Below are 15905 nucleotides of genomic sequence, written 5' to 3'. Positions count from 1 at the left end.
GATGGACCAAATGGAGAAACAAGTTTGCTTAAATGACCAACAGCACAGAGGGGGAACAAGAGTATCCTAAGAATCCCTAACAAAACTGTTCGACCTTTTCACTGCAGCAGCCCATTGGGTTGACAGCTTCATTGATCTGTCCACTCTGACCCCAAGTTCTTTTTCTTTCTTAGTCTGCCCAGGATCAGACCCCATTAACCTAGACTTAAAGTGGCGCTATTCTTGGGGAATCACAGAATAATACACAGCCCCACTTCCTGCATCAAATCTTCTGTAGCGTTGCTGGATGGGACCCATGTTAAAAATTGTCCGTTTTGGGGTCTCTGCTTGCCTGCAGGTTCCTCGGATCAGCTCCTGCGCCCCGACTGCTGGAAGACCTCCCTGAAAGCCCTGGGTTGTTTCCCCTCCTCAGCCAAAAAAGGTGCCAGGACGGAGGAGTCCACAGAGAGTGCAGCATTGCAGACCTCTGCAGAGACGCTTCTGTCAACTGAGCAGGTAGCCGCTGCTCAGTCCATGCTGCCTCGCCGCTTGCTTCTTGGCTTTTGCTTGCAATTGGCTTTTGCGGGCTCTCTGCAGCATATCCAGCCTTACGTTTCCTCTGAGCCTTCATTGGCTGTCCAGCGAGCAGAAGCCCCCTATGGTATTATGTTGTAAACCATCCCCCCTGATGGCAGGTCCAAAAGGGGGCAGACTATAAATCTGATTGAGCCTCTTGTGGCGCAAGGTGGTAAGGCAGCCGACATGCTGTCTGAAGCTCTGTCCATGAGGCTGGGAGTTTGATCCCAGCAGCCGGCTCAAGGTTGACTCAGCCTTCCATCCTTCTGAGGTTGGTAAAATGAGTACCCAGCTTGCTGGGGGGTAAACGGTAATGACCGGGGAAGGCACTGGCAAACCACCCCGTATTGAGTCTGCCATGAAAACACTAGAGGGCGTCACCCCAAGGGTCAGACATGACCCAGTACTTGCACAGGGGATACCTTTACCTTTATAAATCTGGTAATAAATAAAATTGAGGTTTCTCCTCCCCGCAGGTCGTGGAGACTGTAGAATGGCTGTCCAATTACTTCCTCAAGCTGCGCTTGTCTTCGCGAGATTTCCAGACCTTCGGCTTGTTTTCCAAGTGGGCCCCCTACATCGCCCAGGTGAAACTCTTCATGGAGTATCTCATCCGCCGGCTCATTGACGCGGAAGCTGCTGCCTTGGAGCGGGAGGCAGTGGGCAGCGACCGCGTCCTGGCAGGTAAGGCAAGCCCAGATGCTGAACTCAGCAGAAGAGAAACACGTTTTTCACGTAGGTCAGTTGTGGCCAAATTGTGGCTCTCCAGATGTCCATGGACTACAGTTCCTATGAGCCCCTGCCAGCTGGCAGGGGCTCATAGGGACTGTAGTCCATGGACATCTGGAGAGCCACAGTTTGGCCCCTCCTGGTCTAGGGTTCACTCCCCGGTATTGTCACTTAAAAGCCTCTCGGACAGAAAGGCTGGGAATGGGGATCTGGAAGAACTGCTGCAGCATGAAACTCAACTGTCTGATGCAGGGCTAAAGAACTGCATTGATTCTGATTAAGCCTTCATTGTGCGTTAGTGGTGGTGGAAAGCAAAAAAAATAATTTTTTTTTAAGGCACAGGACATTCGGATGGTTCCTCCTGAAATTTCGCTTGGCCTTTTATGGTGTTTGCAGTTTTTCACATGACATGGCCAGACTGATTTTGCAGACGTCATTTTGTCTTTCGAAAATCGAAAGCTCTCAGGATAGAGATTAGAAAGCATGCGTTCGGCTGATCTGAGCTACAGAATTACCTCCCCAAAACCTGTCAACCTTTTTTGGGTTTTAATTTGGCTGGATATTTATTTTATTCTATTGGTATTTAATTGGTTTTTGTGGGCTATCCGAAATGGCTGAGTTTGAAAAATCCAGAAAATATCTGGGATTTTTTTGGGGGGACTGCTGGCGAGCGGCAGTTGAAGTGCACTTAAAGAGCTCTCAGTCCCTTGAAATGCCTTCAAAGTGAGCTCTCGGCTTGGAAAAGGCATTTCAAGAGCCTGCGAGCCCTTTAAATGCTTCCAGATATCACCCTGTCGCAACCTCTGTGAAAAGGTTGTTCGATCCCCAAAGGGGTCCTGAACCCCAGGTTGAGAACCACTGCCCTGATAGCATAATACACAGGAAACGGCAGAATTCCATTCATAGAATCATTGAATCATAGAGTTGGACGAGGTTCTACAAGCCATCTAGTCCAACCCCCTGCTCAACGCAGGATCAGCCCTAAGCATCCTAAAGCATCCAATAAAAGTGTGTATCCAACCTTTGCTTGAAGACTGCCAGTGTAGTCTTCAAGCAGTCCTCCCTGTCCACAATCAGTTTTCACATTTCATAGATTTATGCTGGCCTCACCCCCTGGCATTTGGCTGTATTTGGGGAATGTTTCCTTGTGTACTCTGTTTGTGTGACATTTTTTTTTCTTTCCCCCCAGCTCTGCAGTCCTTGCATTTGGTCATCAGCCAGCTCTTTACCCCTTGGATTCTGGTTTTGCAGCAGGAAGACCCAAGGTACCGGGAAACAGATGGGCTCGTGGCAAATTATTTATCTCTGTATTATTTTTAAGGAAAAATAGACATGCCAAAAAGAAAAACCGTGCCTAAGAATTTTTGGAACTGTTATTCATTACACAATACAATGAAGTATGGATTAATCCAGGGGTGGTCAACCTGAGGTCCTCCAGATGTCCATGGACTACAATTCCCATGACCCCCTGAGGACCCCCAGGTTTGACTACCCCTGGATTAATAGACACCTGGATGATCGCATTGTCTTCCTCCTCAAATTCTGTCTTGGGTCACCTCACCTCCTCCTCTTCCAAACTGACCAACATAAAGGGGGAATATATAAGCCTTATACATAATTATAGGGGCACGTGGGAATGGACCTCCAGAGAACCACAAATTGGCCACCCTTGCCACGTACCATCTGAGCTGTCAGTACTGAGCTTAAAGGGGCTCTTCAGCAGTGGAATAGGCTGCCTAAGGAGGTGGTGAGCTCCCCCTCACTGGCAGTCTTCAAGCAAAGGTTGGATACACACTTTTCTTGGATGCTTTAGGATAGCGATCCCCGCCCTGTGGGCCACAGACCACATGTGGTCCGTTGATTAATTGGAGGTGGGCCGCGAAGGACGCCTCCCCCCCTCCCAGGCCCTTTACTTCACCCCCCCCAGGCCTTTACAACACACTTTGGGTGTCCTTGTCTCCCATCACTCCCAGATGGGACTATCTCGTTGCAGAGAAACAAGCTCAGGGTTCCCATTGATTTGTCATTAGGTAAAGGTAAAGGTATCCCCTGTGCAAGCACTGAGTACTGTCTGACCCTTGGGGTGACGCCCTCTAGCGTTTTCATGGCAGACTCAGTACGGGGTGGTTTGCCAGTGCCTTCCCCAGTTATTACCGGTTACTCCCCAGCAAGCAAGCTGGGTACTCATTTTACCGACCTCGGAAGGATGGAAGGCTTGTCCACCAGGGATGGGCGGATACAGCAACAAAAAATCTTAGCATGGAAGATTTGTCATTGTCATGAGTTAAAATTTCCATGAAAATAAAATGCTCCTTATGTTCATTATTGTGGCGTGTCTGTATCTTATTTTGAAGGGATGTTTAAACATTACCTTAGCGATCAGAGAGCGTTAGGGCAGTGGTTGAGAGTAGAGGAGTAAACTAACCCCCCACCCCCACCGGGCCTCAGTAAAATTGTCAAGCGTTGAGTGATCCCTGGTGATTAAAAGATTGGGGACCACTGCTTTAGGATGCTTTGGGCTGATCCTGCGTTGAGCAGGGGGTTGGACTAGATGGCCTGTGTGGCCCCTTCCAACTCTATGATTCTTCCTAAGCCAGATTCATGTGTTCGGATTGGTTTGCCCCCAAGATGTCTGCAGGGCCCACGGAAGCAGGTGGAGCTTTGTTCTCAAATCCTTTTCTTGTCTTCCTCTTTCCTTAGCAAACAGCCTTGCTACCCGTGGCTGGAAAGCGACACGACCGTGGCTTCCCACATGGTGCAGTTATACGCAGACAGCATCGGACTCCTGCACGGAAGCTTTAAAGGTCAGAGATAATCCCCCGTTAAGAGCCAGGCACAAGGGGTTTCCGGTCTCTGCTGTGGCCTTTCCTGATGCAGTCTTCTGATGGCTGGCGTTGGAGGAAACGATTACAACCTGTTAACAGATCACCCAGTTTATCGGACATTGACTTTCGCTCCATATTGTGCAGGCCCAGACCTGATCTCTCTTTCTGTATTAAGAAACGCTGTTTGCTATACGCAGCCTGTTTCCTGTGATGGAGCATAGTGGTGATGGGTTATAGATATGCTAGGAAATTGAGTTCGGGCTAAGATTCTTTGTTGCTGTATCCGCCCATCCCTGGTGGAACAAGTTCTGATCCAAGCAGGCCCCAGAGTTTTTTAGAGCAGGGGTAGTCAACCTGTGGTCCTCCAGATGTCCATGGACTACAATTCCCATGAGCCCCTGCCAGCGTTTGCTGGCAGGGGCTCATGGGAATTGTAGTCCATGGACATCTGGAGGACCACAGGTTGACTACCCCTGCTTTAGAGGATATGCTTTGTTTATTATAAGCTTAGAATCATACAATGATAAAAGTTGGAAGGGACATCCAGGGTCATCTAGAAGAAGAAGAAGAAGAGTTGGTTCTTATATGCCGCTTTTCCCTACCCGAAGGAGGCTCAAAGCGGCTTACAGTCGCCTTCCCATTCCTCTCCCCACAACAGACACCCTGTGGGGTGGGTGAGGCTGAGAGAGCCCTGATATCACTGCTCGGCCAGAACAGTTTTATCAGTGCCGTGGCGAGCCCAACGTCACCCAGCTGGCTGCATGTGGGGGAGCGCAGAATTGAACCCGGCATGCCAGATTAGAAGTCCGCACTCCTAACCACTACACCAAACTGGCTCTCAAGTCCAACCCCCTGCACTGTGCAGGATACTCACAACCCTATCACTCATCCCCTGTCACCTGCGACCCCCTTGAACCTTCGCGGAATCACCTTGAATTGATGTATGCTGACACAGCAGCCCCATACCACGTCAGAGGCTCCAGGGCTGGCCTGGAGACTTCAGGGTTGGTCCCGGAGAGCATTCCAAAGGAGCAGCATTGTTGCATTGATCCAGGCCTCTGAGGTAGACGTGATTTAGATGTATAAAATTCAGTGCAACCCTCTACTCTTCGCATGGGCTTTTGATGGACAAGAGTTCCCTATGATTTTTTCCTTTCGCTGTAGCTAAAATAAAAACTCACAACAAGGCTTTCCAGTCTGGCATGTATTTGGCCGACGCCCGAGATCTCACGGTTTCGTGTTTGTCTGCATAAATCAAATAGTACCGGTCCTAATTCCAATCCTTGTGGGAACCCCCCTGTTTATTTTCCTCCATTTTTCTCTCTTCTGGTCTTTCCCCTTCGTCTAGATAAGCTGCTGCCCAGCCACCAGGGGGCACTCTGGCTCCACCTGATGCAATACTGCCAGACCTGCACGGCCCCCAAAATGCCGGAGCACATTCTGTACACACTCCACACCGAGTTCGGTCGCCTTCCGTGGAAGGAGATGCACCCAGACCATCAGCTGATGGAAGAGTTCTTTAAAGTAAGAGGCAGGTGCTTGTTTGCAAGGCTGTTAGTGGAGTGGAGAACCAGGTTTGATTCCCTGCTTCTCTTCCACAGGCAGCCAGCTGGGTGACCTTGGCCTAGTCATGGTTCTCTTAGAGCTGTTCTCTCAGAGCAGTTCTCTCAGAGCTCTCCCAGCCCCACCTACCTCACAGGGTGTCTGTTGCGGGGAGAGGCAGGGAAAGGTGTTTGTGAGCCGCTTTGGGGACTCCTTCAGTTGATGAGAACCATCTCTTCTTCTTTTTCTTCTTCCAGATAGAAAGAGGCAGTCCCAAAAGCTGCTTCCTCTTCCTGGGCTCGGTTTTATGCGAAGTCAACTGGGTGAGCGTCCTCTCGAACGCCTGGCATCCCAGCCCGCCTCCGGAGACTCACAACATGATCGTGTGCCTCCTGTACATGGTAGTCTTGCTGGCCAAGGAGCAGCAGCCGGTCACCAAAGAGGTACCATCCCCAACAGGAGAGGATTTCTTCCTCCCCATCCCTCAATGATGGGTGTTAGTGGTGCAGGTGTCCCCAGACTTGTGAGGTGCCGTGGCTCTTTTCTACAGAAGTGAGCAGAGACTCCCAAAAGCTCCTCCCCTGCTCCAAATTCTGTTAGTCTGGAAGGTGCTCCTGGACTCTGGCTCTTTCCTACAGAAGAAGTGAGCAGAGACTCCCAAAAGCTCCTCCCCTGCTCCAAATTCTGTTAGTCTGGAAGGTGCTCCTGGACTCCGGCTCTTTCCTACAGAAGAAGTGAGCAGAGACTCCCAAAAGCTCCTCCCCTGCTCCAAATTCTGTTAGTCTGGAAGATGCTCCTGGACTCTGGCTCTTTCCTACCGAAGAAGTGAGCAGAGACTCCCAAAAGCTCCTCCCCTGCTCCAAATTCTGTTAGTCTGGAAGGTGCTCCTGGACTCTGGCTCTTGTCCACGGCCCCAGACAGACCGGCACAGGTGCTTGAGCAGGCAGCCATTGTGTCCTTCAACCTTGTTTGTGTGTTTTATGGTGGGTTGAAGCGCGAATGAGATTTCTGGGTTTTTGGAACTGCAGGAGTCCCCCTTGCTGAATCTCCTGGGCCAGACTAGCTCCCTCCCCTGGCAGCTCGTCAGCATCTTGTCCTACCAGAGTATCATCAGCTACATGAACAGCCACTACTCTCCGTCCATCATCCTGGCCAAGGAGCCCACGGCCCAGCTGATCGTCAAGCTCTTGAAGGCGTCCGCTGGCTTTGGCGCCGCACCCGACGGCCACGTGAATCTCGTAAGTTCGAGTCTACTTAGCCTGGGCTTTCTAAACCGGGGCTTTGTGGTCAGGTGATATGACCGTCCAATGGTCATGTTGACCCACCTCCTCCCCCAAATGGCCAATAGTGGGCCTGGGAAGGAGAGGGGCACTGGATGGGCGTGTCCACAACTCTGCTTCCCAACCATGCTCTGCATGATGGCGCCACTTCTGGGGCTTCTCAAAGCCTGAAAAATAAATCAGGGGTCTCTCAACAGTAAAAGAACTGAGAAAGCCGGTGGTCTTTCTGTTTGCTTGTCTTATGGTTGTTTCTTCTCCTCTTTTCCCCCTAAGGCAGCCTTTCCCAACCAGGGTTTCGTGAAACCCTTGGGTTTATGTGTGGGAATTTATGGTCATGTCAGCCCCACCCCCTTTCCAAAATGGCCAATGATGGTCTTGGAGGGGGTGGGAAGGGGAGTAGCCCCAGGTGGGTGTGTACAAAGCTCTGCTCCACAGCCATATTCTGCATGAATGCACCACTTCTGCGGATTTTCAAAGCCTAAAGAATTTTTCAGGGGTTTCTCAACTACTAAAAAGTTAGAACAGCTTCCCTAAGGAGCCTGGGGTAGCGAATGCTGGCAGGGGCTCGTGGGAATTGTAGTCCATGGACATCTGGAGGGCCGCAGTTTGACTACCCCTGCTATATAGGGTGCCCCCTGCTCACTTTATCCTCCCAACAACCCTGCTTAGCTTAGACTTATGACTACCTTCAAGGAAGGTGAGAAGAATCGGTGGTTGGCCATTGCCTTCCTCCGCAGAGCCTTCCTTGTGTTGCTCCTGCTTAGCTTCTGAAATATGACAAGGTCTGGCTGTACCCTACCGTTCCACGTCTTTGCGCCCAGGTATAACTCCCTCTCGAAAAGCAGGACGAGGTGCAGCCGTTCCCTTAACTTTTCACAGGACGCGACCCACAAGTGCCGAGCCTACGTCCGCCAGGCGGTCCATTTCCTCAGCATCCTGGAGCAAAATGGGAAAATCAGCCTGCCGTCCCTGGAGCAGGAGATGTCCACGCTGCTGGACGACATCGTCCATTTCAGCCCTCCAGGTGGGCTCAGCAGGAGATTCTCCGAGCGCATGACCAACACGATTCTGAGGGTATAAATTTCCGAGAGTCAAAGCTCCCTTTGAACGATACGAATCCTTGAGACTCTCCAAGGGTTCTGTCCTGAAGTTCTTGTGAACCTCTGAAGGTAGTAGTGGACTTGAATCAAGTTCTTCTACTTCAGACCCTCACAGCTACCCTCCTGAAATTGCTGTCCAGGTTGGAGTTCGTGTCTCCGTGCCTGTGGGCATCTTTGGAAGTTTGGGAGGGGTTGGGGGAGGACCACCCCAAGGCGGTTGCCACAGGAGGAACATCCAAGCAAAACGCCTCCCTCCACGCTCCTCCTGGGAAGAAGGAAAGCCTCAAGGGCGAATGGAGCCACATGCCAACTAAGGAAAGCCTAGGTGCTTGTGAGGCCTTCAGATATTCCAGTGGAGGGGCTTCTGGCATTCTGGCCTCAGTGATGGACCTCCTGATGGCCGCTGGGTTTTGCCACTGTGTGACACAGCCTGTTGGACTGGATGGGCTGGTGGCCTGATCCAACATGGCTTCCCTTATGCTCTTATGTCTGGGCCAGTGATGCTCTGTATTCTTGATCCTTGAGGTGGCAAGAATGGGAGGGCTTCTGGAGTTCTGGCCCCAGTGGTGGACCTCCTGATGGCCCCTGGGTTTTGGACCATGAGTGACACAGAGTGTTGGACTGGATGGGCCACTGGCCTGATCCAACATGGCTTCTCTTGTGTTCTTAAGAGCAGAGGTCCATGTGTGGCTCTTAGCCACCAGGTATAGATGGAAGACTCTTTCAAGGGCAGTGATGCTCTGTATTCTTGGTGCTTGGGGGGCTGCGGTCGGAGAGTCCTGGCCCCACTGAGGGACCTCCTGATGGCACCTGGGTTTTGGCCCCTGTTTGACACAGAGTCTTGGACTGGATGGGCCATTGGCCTGATCCAACATGGCCTCTCTTATGTGTGGGGCAGTGTTGCTCTGTCTTCTTGGTGCTTGGGAGCCACAATTGGAGGGCTTCTGGAGTTCTGACCCTGCTAGTGGACTTCCTAGTGCTCCCTGGGTTTTGGCCACTGTGTGACACACAACACGGGACTGGATGGGCCACTGACATCTCTAATATTCTTACATCTATTGACAATCTCTGCTTTACCGTGGCCTCTACCACTTTGTGAGATAGGCTTGGTGAACATCAAGGGAGGGCATCATTTTGCGGAGTCCTGCTATAAGCTTTTGAGAGGTCCCTTGCACACAAGGAAGGGAGTTTTCACCCTCGAAAGGTTCAACCAACCCCGGGAATCTTGTTGGCCTTTAAGACATTACTGGACTCAAATCCGGCTCCTTAGCCGAGCTGGGGTGGAATTCCCTTTGGAGGGACGGCTGCCTGCCCAGTTGCTGTTTCCCAAGCCTTGTCCTTCCTTTCCAGAAACAGACGTGCAGGCTCACCACCTGGCCTTAAGCAGTCTCTTCACGGAAGCCCTGATGCTGCTGAACCACGCCAGCGTTTCGACAGCCGAGTCCCTCCAGGCCGCTCTGCGGGGCTGGATCGAGGCCACCATGCACGGCGTAGGGGTTATGCCCCTCCTGACGGCCGTGTGCCGGAGCCTGGCGTCGGTCCGGCTCATGGCAGAGACCATGGAAGCCTGCATCACTGCCTATTTCAATGAAGGTGAGAGGGAAGAAGCTCTGGGTCGCCCGTCATTTTGGATGCCTTGTGCGGGGCTAGGGGAACCCCCTGCGTGGCTTTTCCCGGATCTAGGCATCCCGTGCAGTGATCGTTACCATGCAGCTGTCAGTAAAGGACAGTCAGGCTTCCATCACAGGTGGGTGTTGTAAAAAATTAAGCATCCAGTTGGAGGTAAGCCTCCAAAACACATGCATGGGACTTGAGAAACCTCAGAGGTCAGCGTGACCTGTGAGCAGGACGTCACCTTGCAGGAGCGATCTGCAGTATTTTTTGTTAAAAAGTTAAAAATGCAAGAATTCGGCGCTCTTTTTAGTGGCTTAATTTATTAGCAGTGCATGAAAACTCAAACAAGACTGACCTGGGTTGTAGTTTGGTTCTGTTACGGTCTCCGTAAGTGTTTTTCGGGTTTTTTCCTCTTCTGTGATGAAATATGCTAGGGAGTTAATTTTGAGTCCAGTGGGCCTCTTTAAGACAACCAAGTTTAATTCCAGTTGCCAGGAATTTAGCAATAAAAGTCTAGGTAAGTTTAGATTAAAGCAGTGGGGAAGACCTGTGGATGGCAGCAAATTTGCACGTTTTTTCCGGTTTCTCAGAATGTTCATGTATTCTTGGTGTTCAGATTTGTTGTTGTTGTTATGTGCAAAGTTGTGTCCGACCCATCGCAACCCCATGGACAATGATCCTCCAGGCTTTCCTGTCCTCTACCATTCCCCGGAGTCCATTTAAGTTTGCACCGACTGCTTCAGTGACTCCATCCAGCCACCTCATTCTCTGTCGTCCCCTTCTTCTTTTGCCCTCAATCGCTCCCAGCATTAGGCTCTTCTCCAGGGAGTCCTTCCTTCTCATGAGGTGGCCAAAGTATTTGAGTTTCATCTTCAGGATCTGGCCTTCTAAAGAGCAGTCAGGGCTGATCTCCTCTAGGACTGACCGGTTTGTTCGCCTTGCAGTCCAAGGGACTTGCAAGAGTCTTCTCCAGCACCAGAGTTCAAAAGCCTCAATTCTTTGACGCTCGGCCTTCCTTATAGTCCAACTTTCGCAGCCATACATTGCAACTGGGAAGACCATAGCCTTGACTAAACGCACTTTTGTTGGCAGGGTGATGTCTCTGCTTTTTAGGATGCTGTCTGGATTTGCCATAGGTTTCCTCCCCAGGAGCAAGCGTCTTTTAATTTCTTTGCTGTAGTCCCCATTTGCAGTGATCTTGGAGCCCAGGAAAATAAAATCTGTCACTATCTATTTGCCAGGAATTGAAAGGGCCGGATGCCATGATCTTTGTTTTCTTGATGTTGAGTTTCAAGCCGACTTTTGCACTCTCCTCCTTCACCTGCATCAACAGGCTCTTTAGTTCCTCTTCACTTTCTGCCATTAGAGTGGTATCATCTGCATATCTGAGGTTGTTGATATTTCAGATTATCCCCTGTTTATTTGTTTATATTGTATTCCATCCATCCATCCACCCACCTAATCTATCTCCCTCCCCCGAAGGCTCAGGGCAGTTTACATCAAATAACTCAGTTTGTAATAATACAGTAATAACAACATTATGAACAATGGAACATTGGGGAGAACAATAAGTCAACGCTTACTCATGACCCAGCGGGGGGGTGGGTGAGTCTGCAGTGATAGTTGTAGGGGCGAGGCTTTGGGGGGGCCAGTGAGAAGCGGTGATTTGGGTCGACCTCAACCAAATGCCTGGTGGAGGAGCTCCCTTTTGCAGGCCCTGTGGAACTGTTCAAGTTCCATCAGGGCCCTGATGGCCTCTGGGAGCTTGAGAAGAGCTCCTTGAAGGACCGTGGCCCCTGAAGTTTAAGACTGGCTGGAGTGGACAATGCCAGCCTTGGTGGGCCAGTGGTTGGATTTGGACTAAGGCAGCTTTACGTGTGTTTGTTCACCTTGCAGATCCTCCTCTCAGCCAGGGGTTGGGCTGGGCCCCCATCGTGGCTGCCTTGCAAGTTCCCGAGCTCACAGCCGAAGACTTCCTGCGGGAGTGCCTTTCCTTGGGCAGCTACCTGACCCTCTATGTCTTCACGCTGCAGCAGCTGAACACCGAGCAGACCTCGGCCCATGAAATGGGAGTGCTGCTGATGCTGAGCAAGTGGCTGGAAGAGGCCTATCCCAGGTATTGGCAACTGGGGGAGAGGAGGGGCGTTAGGGCAGGAGCCAGTGTTGTTAGGCAGGATTCCATCTAGCAGTCTCTGATAGATTTTGGGCTGCTCTCCCACCCTTCTAAACAGCTTACGGACAGTCGCCAGTGAAAACACCCCCCCCCAACGTACAATTACGATAACACAGGGACCCTCTGGAGGGTGCATGTGACACCAGAGCTCTCCCAGCTGCATTGGCTCCAGATTGGAGACAGGATCAGGTTCAAGGTTTTGGTATTAAGGTTTAAAGCACTTGGTGGTTTGGGACTGGCAGACCTATGGGGACCCCCTTTTCCTGCTATATCCCCAAAGCAGGGGTCTTCAATCCCCTGGCCGCGGCCCAGTACCGGGCCGCTAAGGCCATGGTACCTGGCCACCAGCGGCCGCGCCTGCCTCCCCCCCCCTTTACGGGTTCTGAAAGGGGGGGAAGAGGCAGGTGCGGCCGCTGGCACGCCAGCGACGCAAACACGCACGCGCGGAGCCGCCACGCATGCGTGTTTGCGCCCCCTGCTGGCGAAAACCCGCACGTGTGGCTGTTCTGTGCATGCGCGTTAGCGCCACCTAGTGGCGAAAACGCGCATGCGCGGCAACTGCGCGTGCGCGTTTACGTGCAGCTGCTGTGACCAGGCCGCCGGCTCTCTCCCACCCTCGGAGGCGGTCCCCGACTACAAGAAGGTTGGGGACCGCTACCCCAAAGGACATTGAAAGTTAGTTTTATTACAGTCATAGAACAGCACAAGATGATACAGAAACATCCATTAAAACCAGGAATTAAAACATCTTAAAACATAACAATACAAAATAGAATAATAATTTGGTACATAAACACAGCTGTCCAGTTCACTTGAAACAGACCATTCTGTTACGAATTTTGATCGCTCCTGCGCAGAACTTGTCAACTCTATAGGTCGTATCTTTATCTATATCTGTAAGCAGCGGAGATATGTAAAATTCTCCTGAACGTCCTGGGAATCTGCCTAACAGTGGAAGAACTAGACTAATTCGAATGTCATTATAAAATCGACATTGAAGGAGAGCATGTTCCATGGTTTCTATATGTCCAGAGCCACAGGTGCGTTTCCTTTCGCTATAGGGTCTTTTCCTGTATCTTCCTTCTAATACAGCCGAAGGGAAGGCATCACAGCGTGCCAAAGTGAAGGCCCTCCTGTGACTAGATACTTCAACCTTGGCCAAATATGTCAGGCAAAGAGGGTTCACTGATCTCTGCTTTAACAACTTCTTTGGCCTGATCATATCCCATACTCAGTAGGAGCTCAGAAGAGAGCCCCGAGTGTAACTTTAGCTCTGACTTTTCATTGCCATGAAGATTGGTAACCATCCTCGGTTGCTAGTGGGGCAAGGCCACAAGGGACAAAGGATAGTCTAACCCAGTAGTTTAAAGCAGTGGTCCCCAACCTTTTTTCGGCTAGGGACCGGCAGGGCAACTGCCCCGCCCGCGCAGCGCGCATGCGCAGCTAAAATCGAGCATGTGCAGCACTTTCACGCATGCACGCATGCGCAATAGTGCTGCACATGCGTGACTTCGGTCACGCAGCGTGCATGTGCGCGTGCGCGGCCCGGCCCTGATTCCCTCTCCCCCCCCCTCCTGCAAGCTTGCGGCCTGGGAAGTTTTTTGCTGCGGGGGGGCGGGGAGAGGGAACTGCGGCCCGGCGCCCTGGCCTTCGGGCCGCGGACCGCAGGTTGGGGACCACTGGTTTAAAGCAGTCAGCCATTACCCTAGCCTCGTAACAGTAGCAATAAGAACCAGCATGGATCAACAATAGCATAACTGTTAGCAATGCAGTAGAACTTTTGAAACAGAACCCGTAAAGGGGGTGGGGGTCAGTTGGGTCCAGGCCGTGAGGTGGGGAATGCCCACCTCACTGCAGAGTTGAGAAGCATGGCTTTCCAAGTGTGGACCTTTATCCTCTTGTAAGGGAAAGAAATCCAGCTGTCCCTAGCCCTGGCAGAAACAAGGACAGCGAGGTCATCTATTTTGGGACTCCTTGACACAGAGTCAGGAGAGCCACTTCCTCTTTGCCGACAGTTCCATTGAGGCCGTAGCAGAGGGCAGGTCTCCTGACGTCAAGCAAAGAGATGTCAGTAGGGATTTTGGGAAAAGCTTTGTAATGCAGTGGTAGAAACTAGACTTGTCCAAGGAGAAGAAGAATTGGACTGATTCCCCTGAATCACCTGTCGTGAATCGATTCGGCACCATTGAAGTGAATTGTGCCAGTCAAATGTCTTGAGGTTTCCCCCTTTCTGTCTTTTCCAGGCCTCGGGGGGGGGGGGGGGGTCTTGAGATAGAGGCACCAAATTTGTAGCATAGCTTCAGGAGTCTCCAAGTTGCACAAAGATTAGATCGGGTGTCCAGTTCTTGGGAACCCAAAGAAGATGTCCCCATCTGATTTTCATTATTTCGTATGATGGAAGCCTTCTCTTTGGGCTGGTTTGGTCTGGTCCGCCCGGGATAGTGTGGCTTCTGCTTCCTTGGAGATGATTAATAAAACAATAATATGGCCTGCCATTCCCCGGGGGCTCAGGGAGGGAAAGAACATATTTTTAAAACACTAAAACATAACATTAAACAAGTTCCGATCTGCTGCCTCCCTATAGTGGGAGGGTCGACACAAGGCTAATTCTGGCACAAATTTGGCTGATGTTTTGAACACAGAGGCCAGGATTTCCATACCGTTTTAGGCCTTGACCATAGACCTGGCACAAGCATTCCCAAATAGTTGCCTGTGTGGGACAGGATGCTGGACTAGATGGACCACTGGCCTGATCCAGCAGGGCTCTTCAGATGCTCTTATGAAGTCTTCAGCCTCTCTGCCCTGTTGTTGACCCTCCAGAGGAACTGGTTGGCCCCTGTGTGAGACAGGATGCTGGACTAGATGGACCCCTGGTCTGATCCATCAGGGCTCTTCAGATGCTCTTATGAAGTCTTCAGCCTCTCTGCCCTGTTGTTGACCCTCCAGAGGAACTGGCTGGCCACTGTGTGAGACAGGAGGCTGGACTGGATGGACAACTGGCCTGATCTGACTGGATTCTTCTGATGTTCCTATGAAAGCCTCAGCCTCTCTGCCCTGCTGATGGCCCTCCAGAGGAACTGCTTGGCCACTGTGTGAGGCAGGAGGCTGAACTTAGATGGACTCTCACTGGTCTGACCCAGCAGGGCTCTTCTGATGTTCTTAAGTGGTTCTGGCTCATTAGAGCAAAGTGGGGGTAGGACAGCAGAGCGTGCTGTAGCATGTGGCAAGGAAGCAACACAAAATCTTGGAAGAATGTTCCAAATGTGTCCCAGATTCCTGTGCACTACCAGAGTGAGAATCCAGCCTTTTTTTGTGTCACAAAACAGCCGATGTCTACATCTCATGAACTCTGCTCCTGGCTGTGTTCCTACTCTGGCATAGGTCAGATGACGGAGGGGTTGTGACTCAATGGGGAAGGCATCTGCTTGGCGTGCGGAAGGTCCCAAGTTCAATCCCTGGCATCTCCAGTGGAAAGCAGGTGCTGAGAAAGACCCTGGAGAGCCCCTGCCAGTCTGAGAAGACAATATTGGTTTGGATGGACCGGTTGGTTTGATTCCGTATAAGGCAATTTCACGTGTTTCGGCAACGGCTGTTTTATCGGCATCAATCCTCCGATTTTTTGTCATTCTTGTTTGAGTTTTCCCTGTTAAACTTAATCATAGTATTAATTAAGCCCTTGAAAGGGTTGGCAAAGCGATTGGCTTCTAACCGTGGCCATCATTGTGTCGTTGCTGCCCCCTCCCCCTGCCTTCCCAGCTCTGCCCGGGATGAAGCCAAGCTGTTCCTTTGGTGGCACAAAGCCCTCCAGCTCTGCCTCCTCCAAACCCAGCAGGATGACACCATCCTGGTGGAGACGGTCATCCGGACGCTGATGTCTTTGCAAAGCCGCCAGGCCCTGCTGGCCGAAGAGAGGCTCACGTCCGGGATCCTCGGGACCATCGGCTTGGGCAGGAAATCTCCTTTGTCCAACAGGTACTGATGGGTTTGGATTGGGTCGGAGAGCTGTGTTGGTCTGAAGCGGCAAGAAGAAAGCGGACGATCCCAAAATCACAACAAAGGAAAAAAGAATCTGTCCAATGGCTTTCTC

General features: G+C 51.3%; 1 protein-coding gene across 5 annotated transcripts in view; it reads left to right on the top strand.

Annotated features, from left to right (window-relative positions):
- The window catches only part of EPG5 (ectopic P-granules 5 autophagy tethering factor), a 69473-nt gene that overhangs the window by 46610 nt on the left and 6958 nt on the right, over positions 1–15905 (top strand). For 2 of the 5 annotated variants that reach the window (XM_077346706.1, XM_077346704.1), the window contains exons 32-42: positions 338–495; positions 1032–1239; positions 2474–2549; positions 3985–4088; positions 5458–5633; positions 5909–6094; positions 6680–6889; positions 7811–7955; positions 9382–9624; positions 11542–11761; positions 15575–15790. In XM_077346706.1, coding sequence (XP_077202821.1) covers positions 338–495; positions 1032–1239; positions 2474–2549; positions 3985–4088; positions 5458–5633; positions 5909–6094; positions 6680–6889; positions 7811–7955; positions 9382–9624; positions 11542–11761; positions 15575–15790 — 1942 coding nt within the window. Of the gene's footprint in view, positions 1–337; positions 496–1031; positions 1240–2473; positions 2550–3984; positions 4089–5457; positions 5641–5908; positions 6095–6679; positions 6890–7810; positions 8006–9381; positions 9625–11541; positions 11762–15574; positions 15791–15905 lie in introns of those variants that run through there. The other 3 variants (XM_077346707.1, XM_077346708.1, XM_077346709.1) reach the window with 3 other exon arrangements.

The sequence above is a fragment of the Paroedura picta genome, chromosome 7 (genome assembly GCF_049243985.1).
Source record: "Paroedura picta isolate Pp20150507F chromosome 7, Ppicta_v3.0, whole genome shotgun sequence".
Taxonomy (NCBI): Eukaryota; Metazoa; Chordata; class Lepidosauria; order Squamata; family Gekkonidae; genus Paroedura; species Paroedura picta.
The sequence above is the reverse complement of the archived record's forward strand: the minus strand, read 5'-3'. Positions and strand labels throughout refer to the sequence as shown.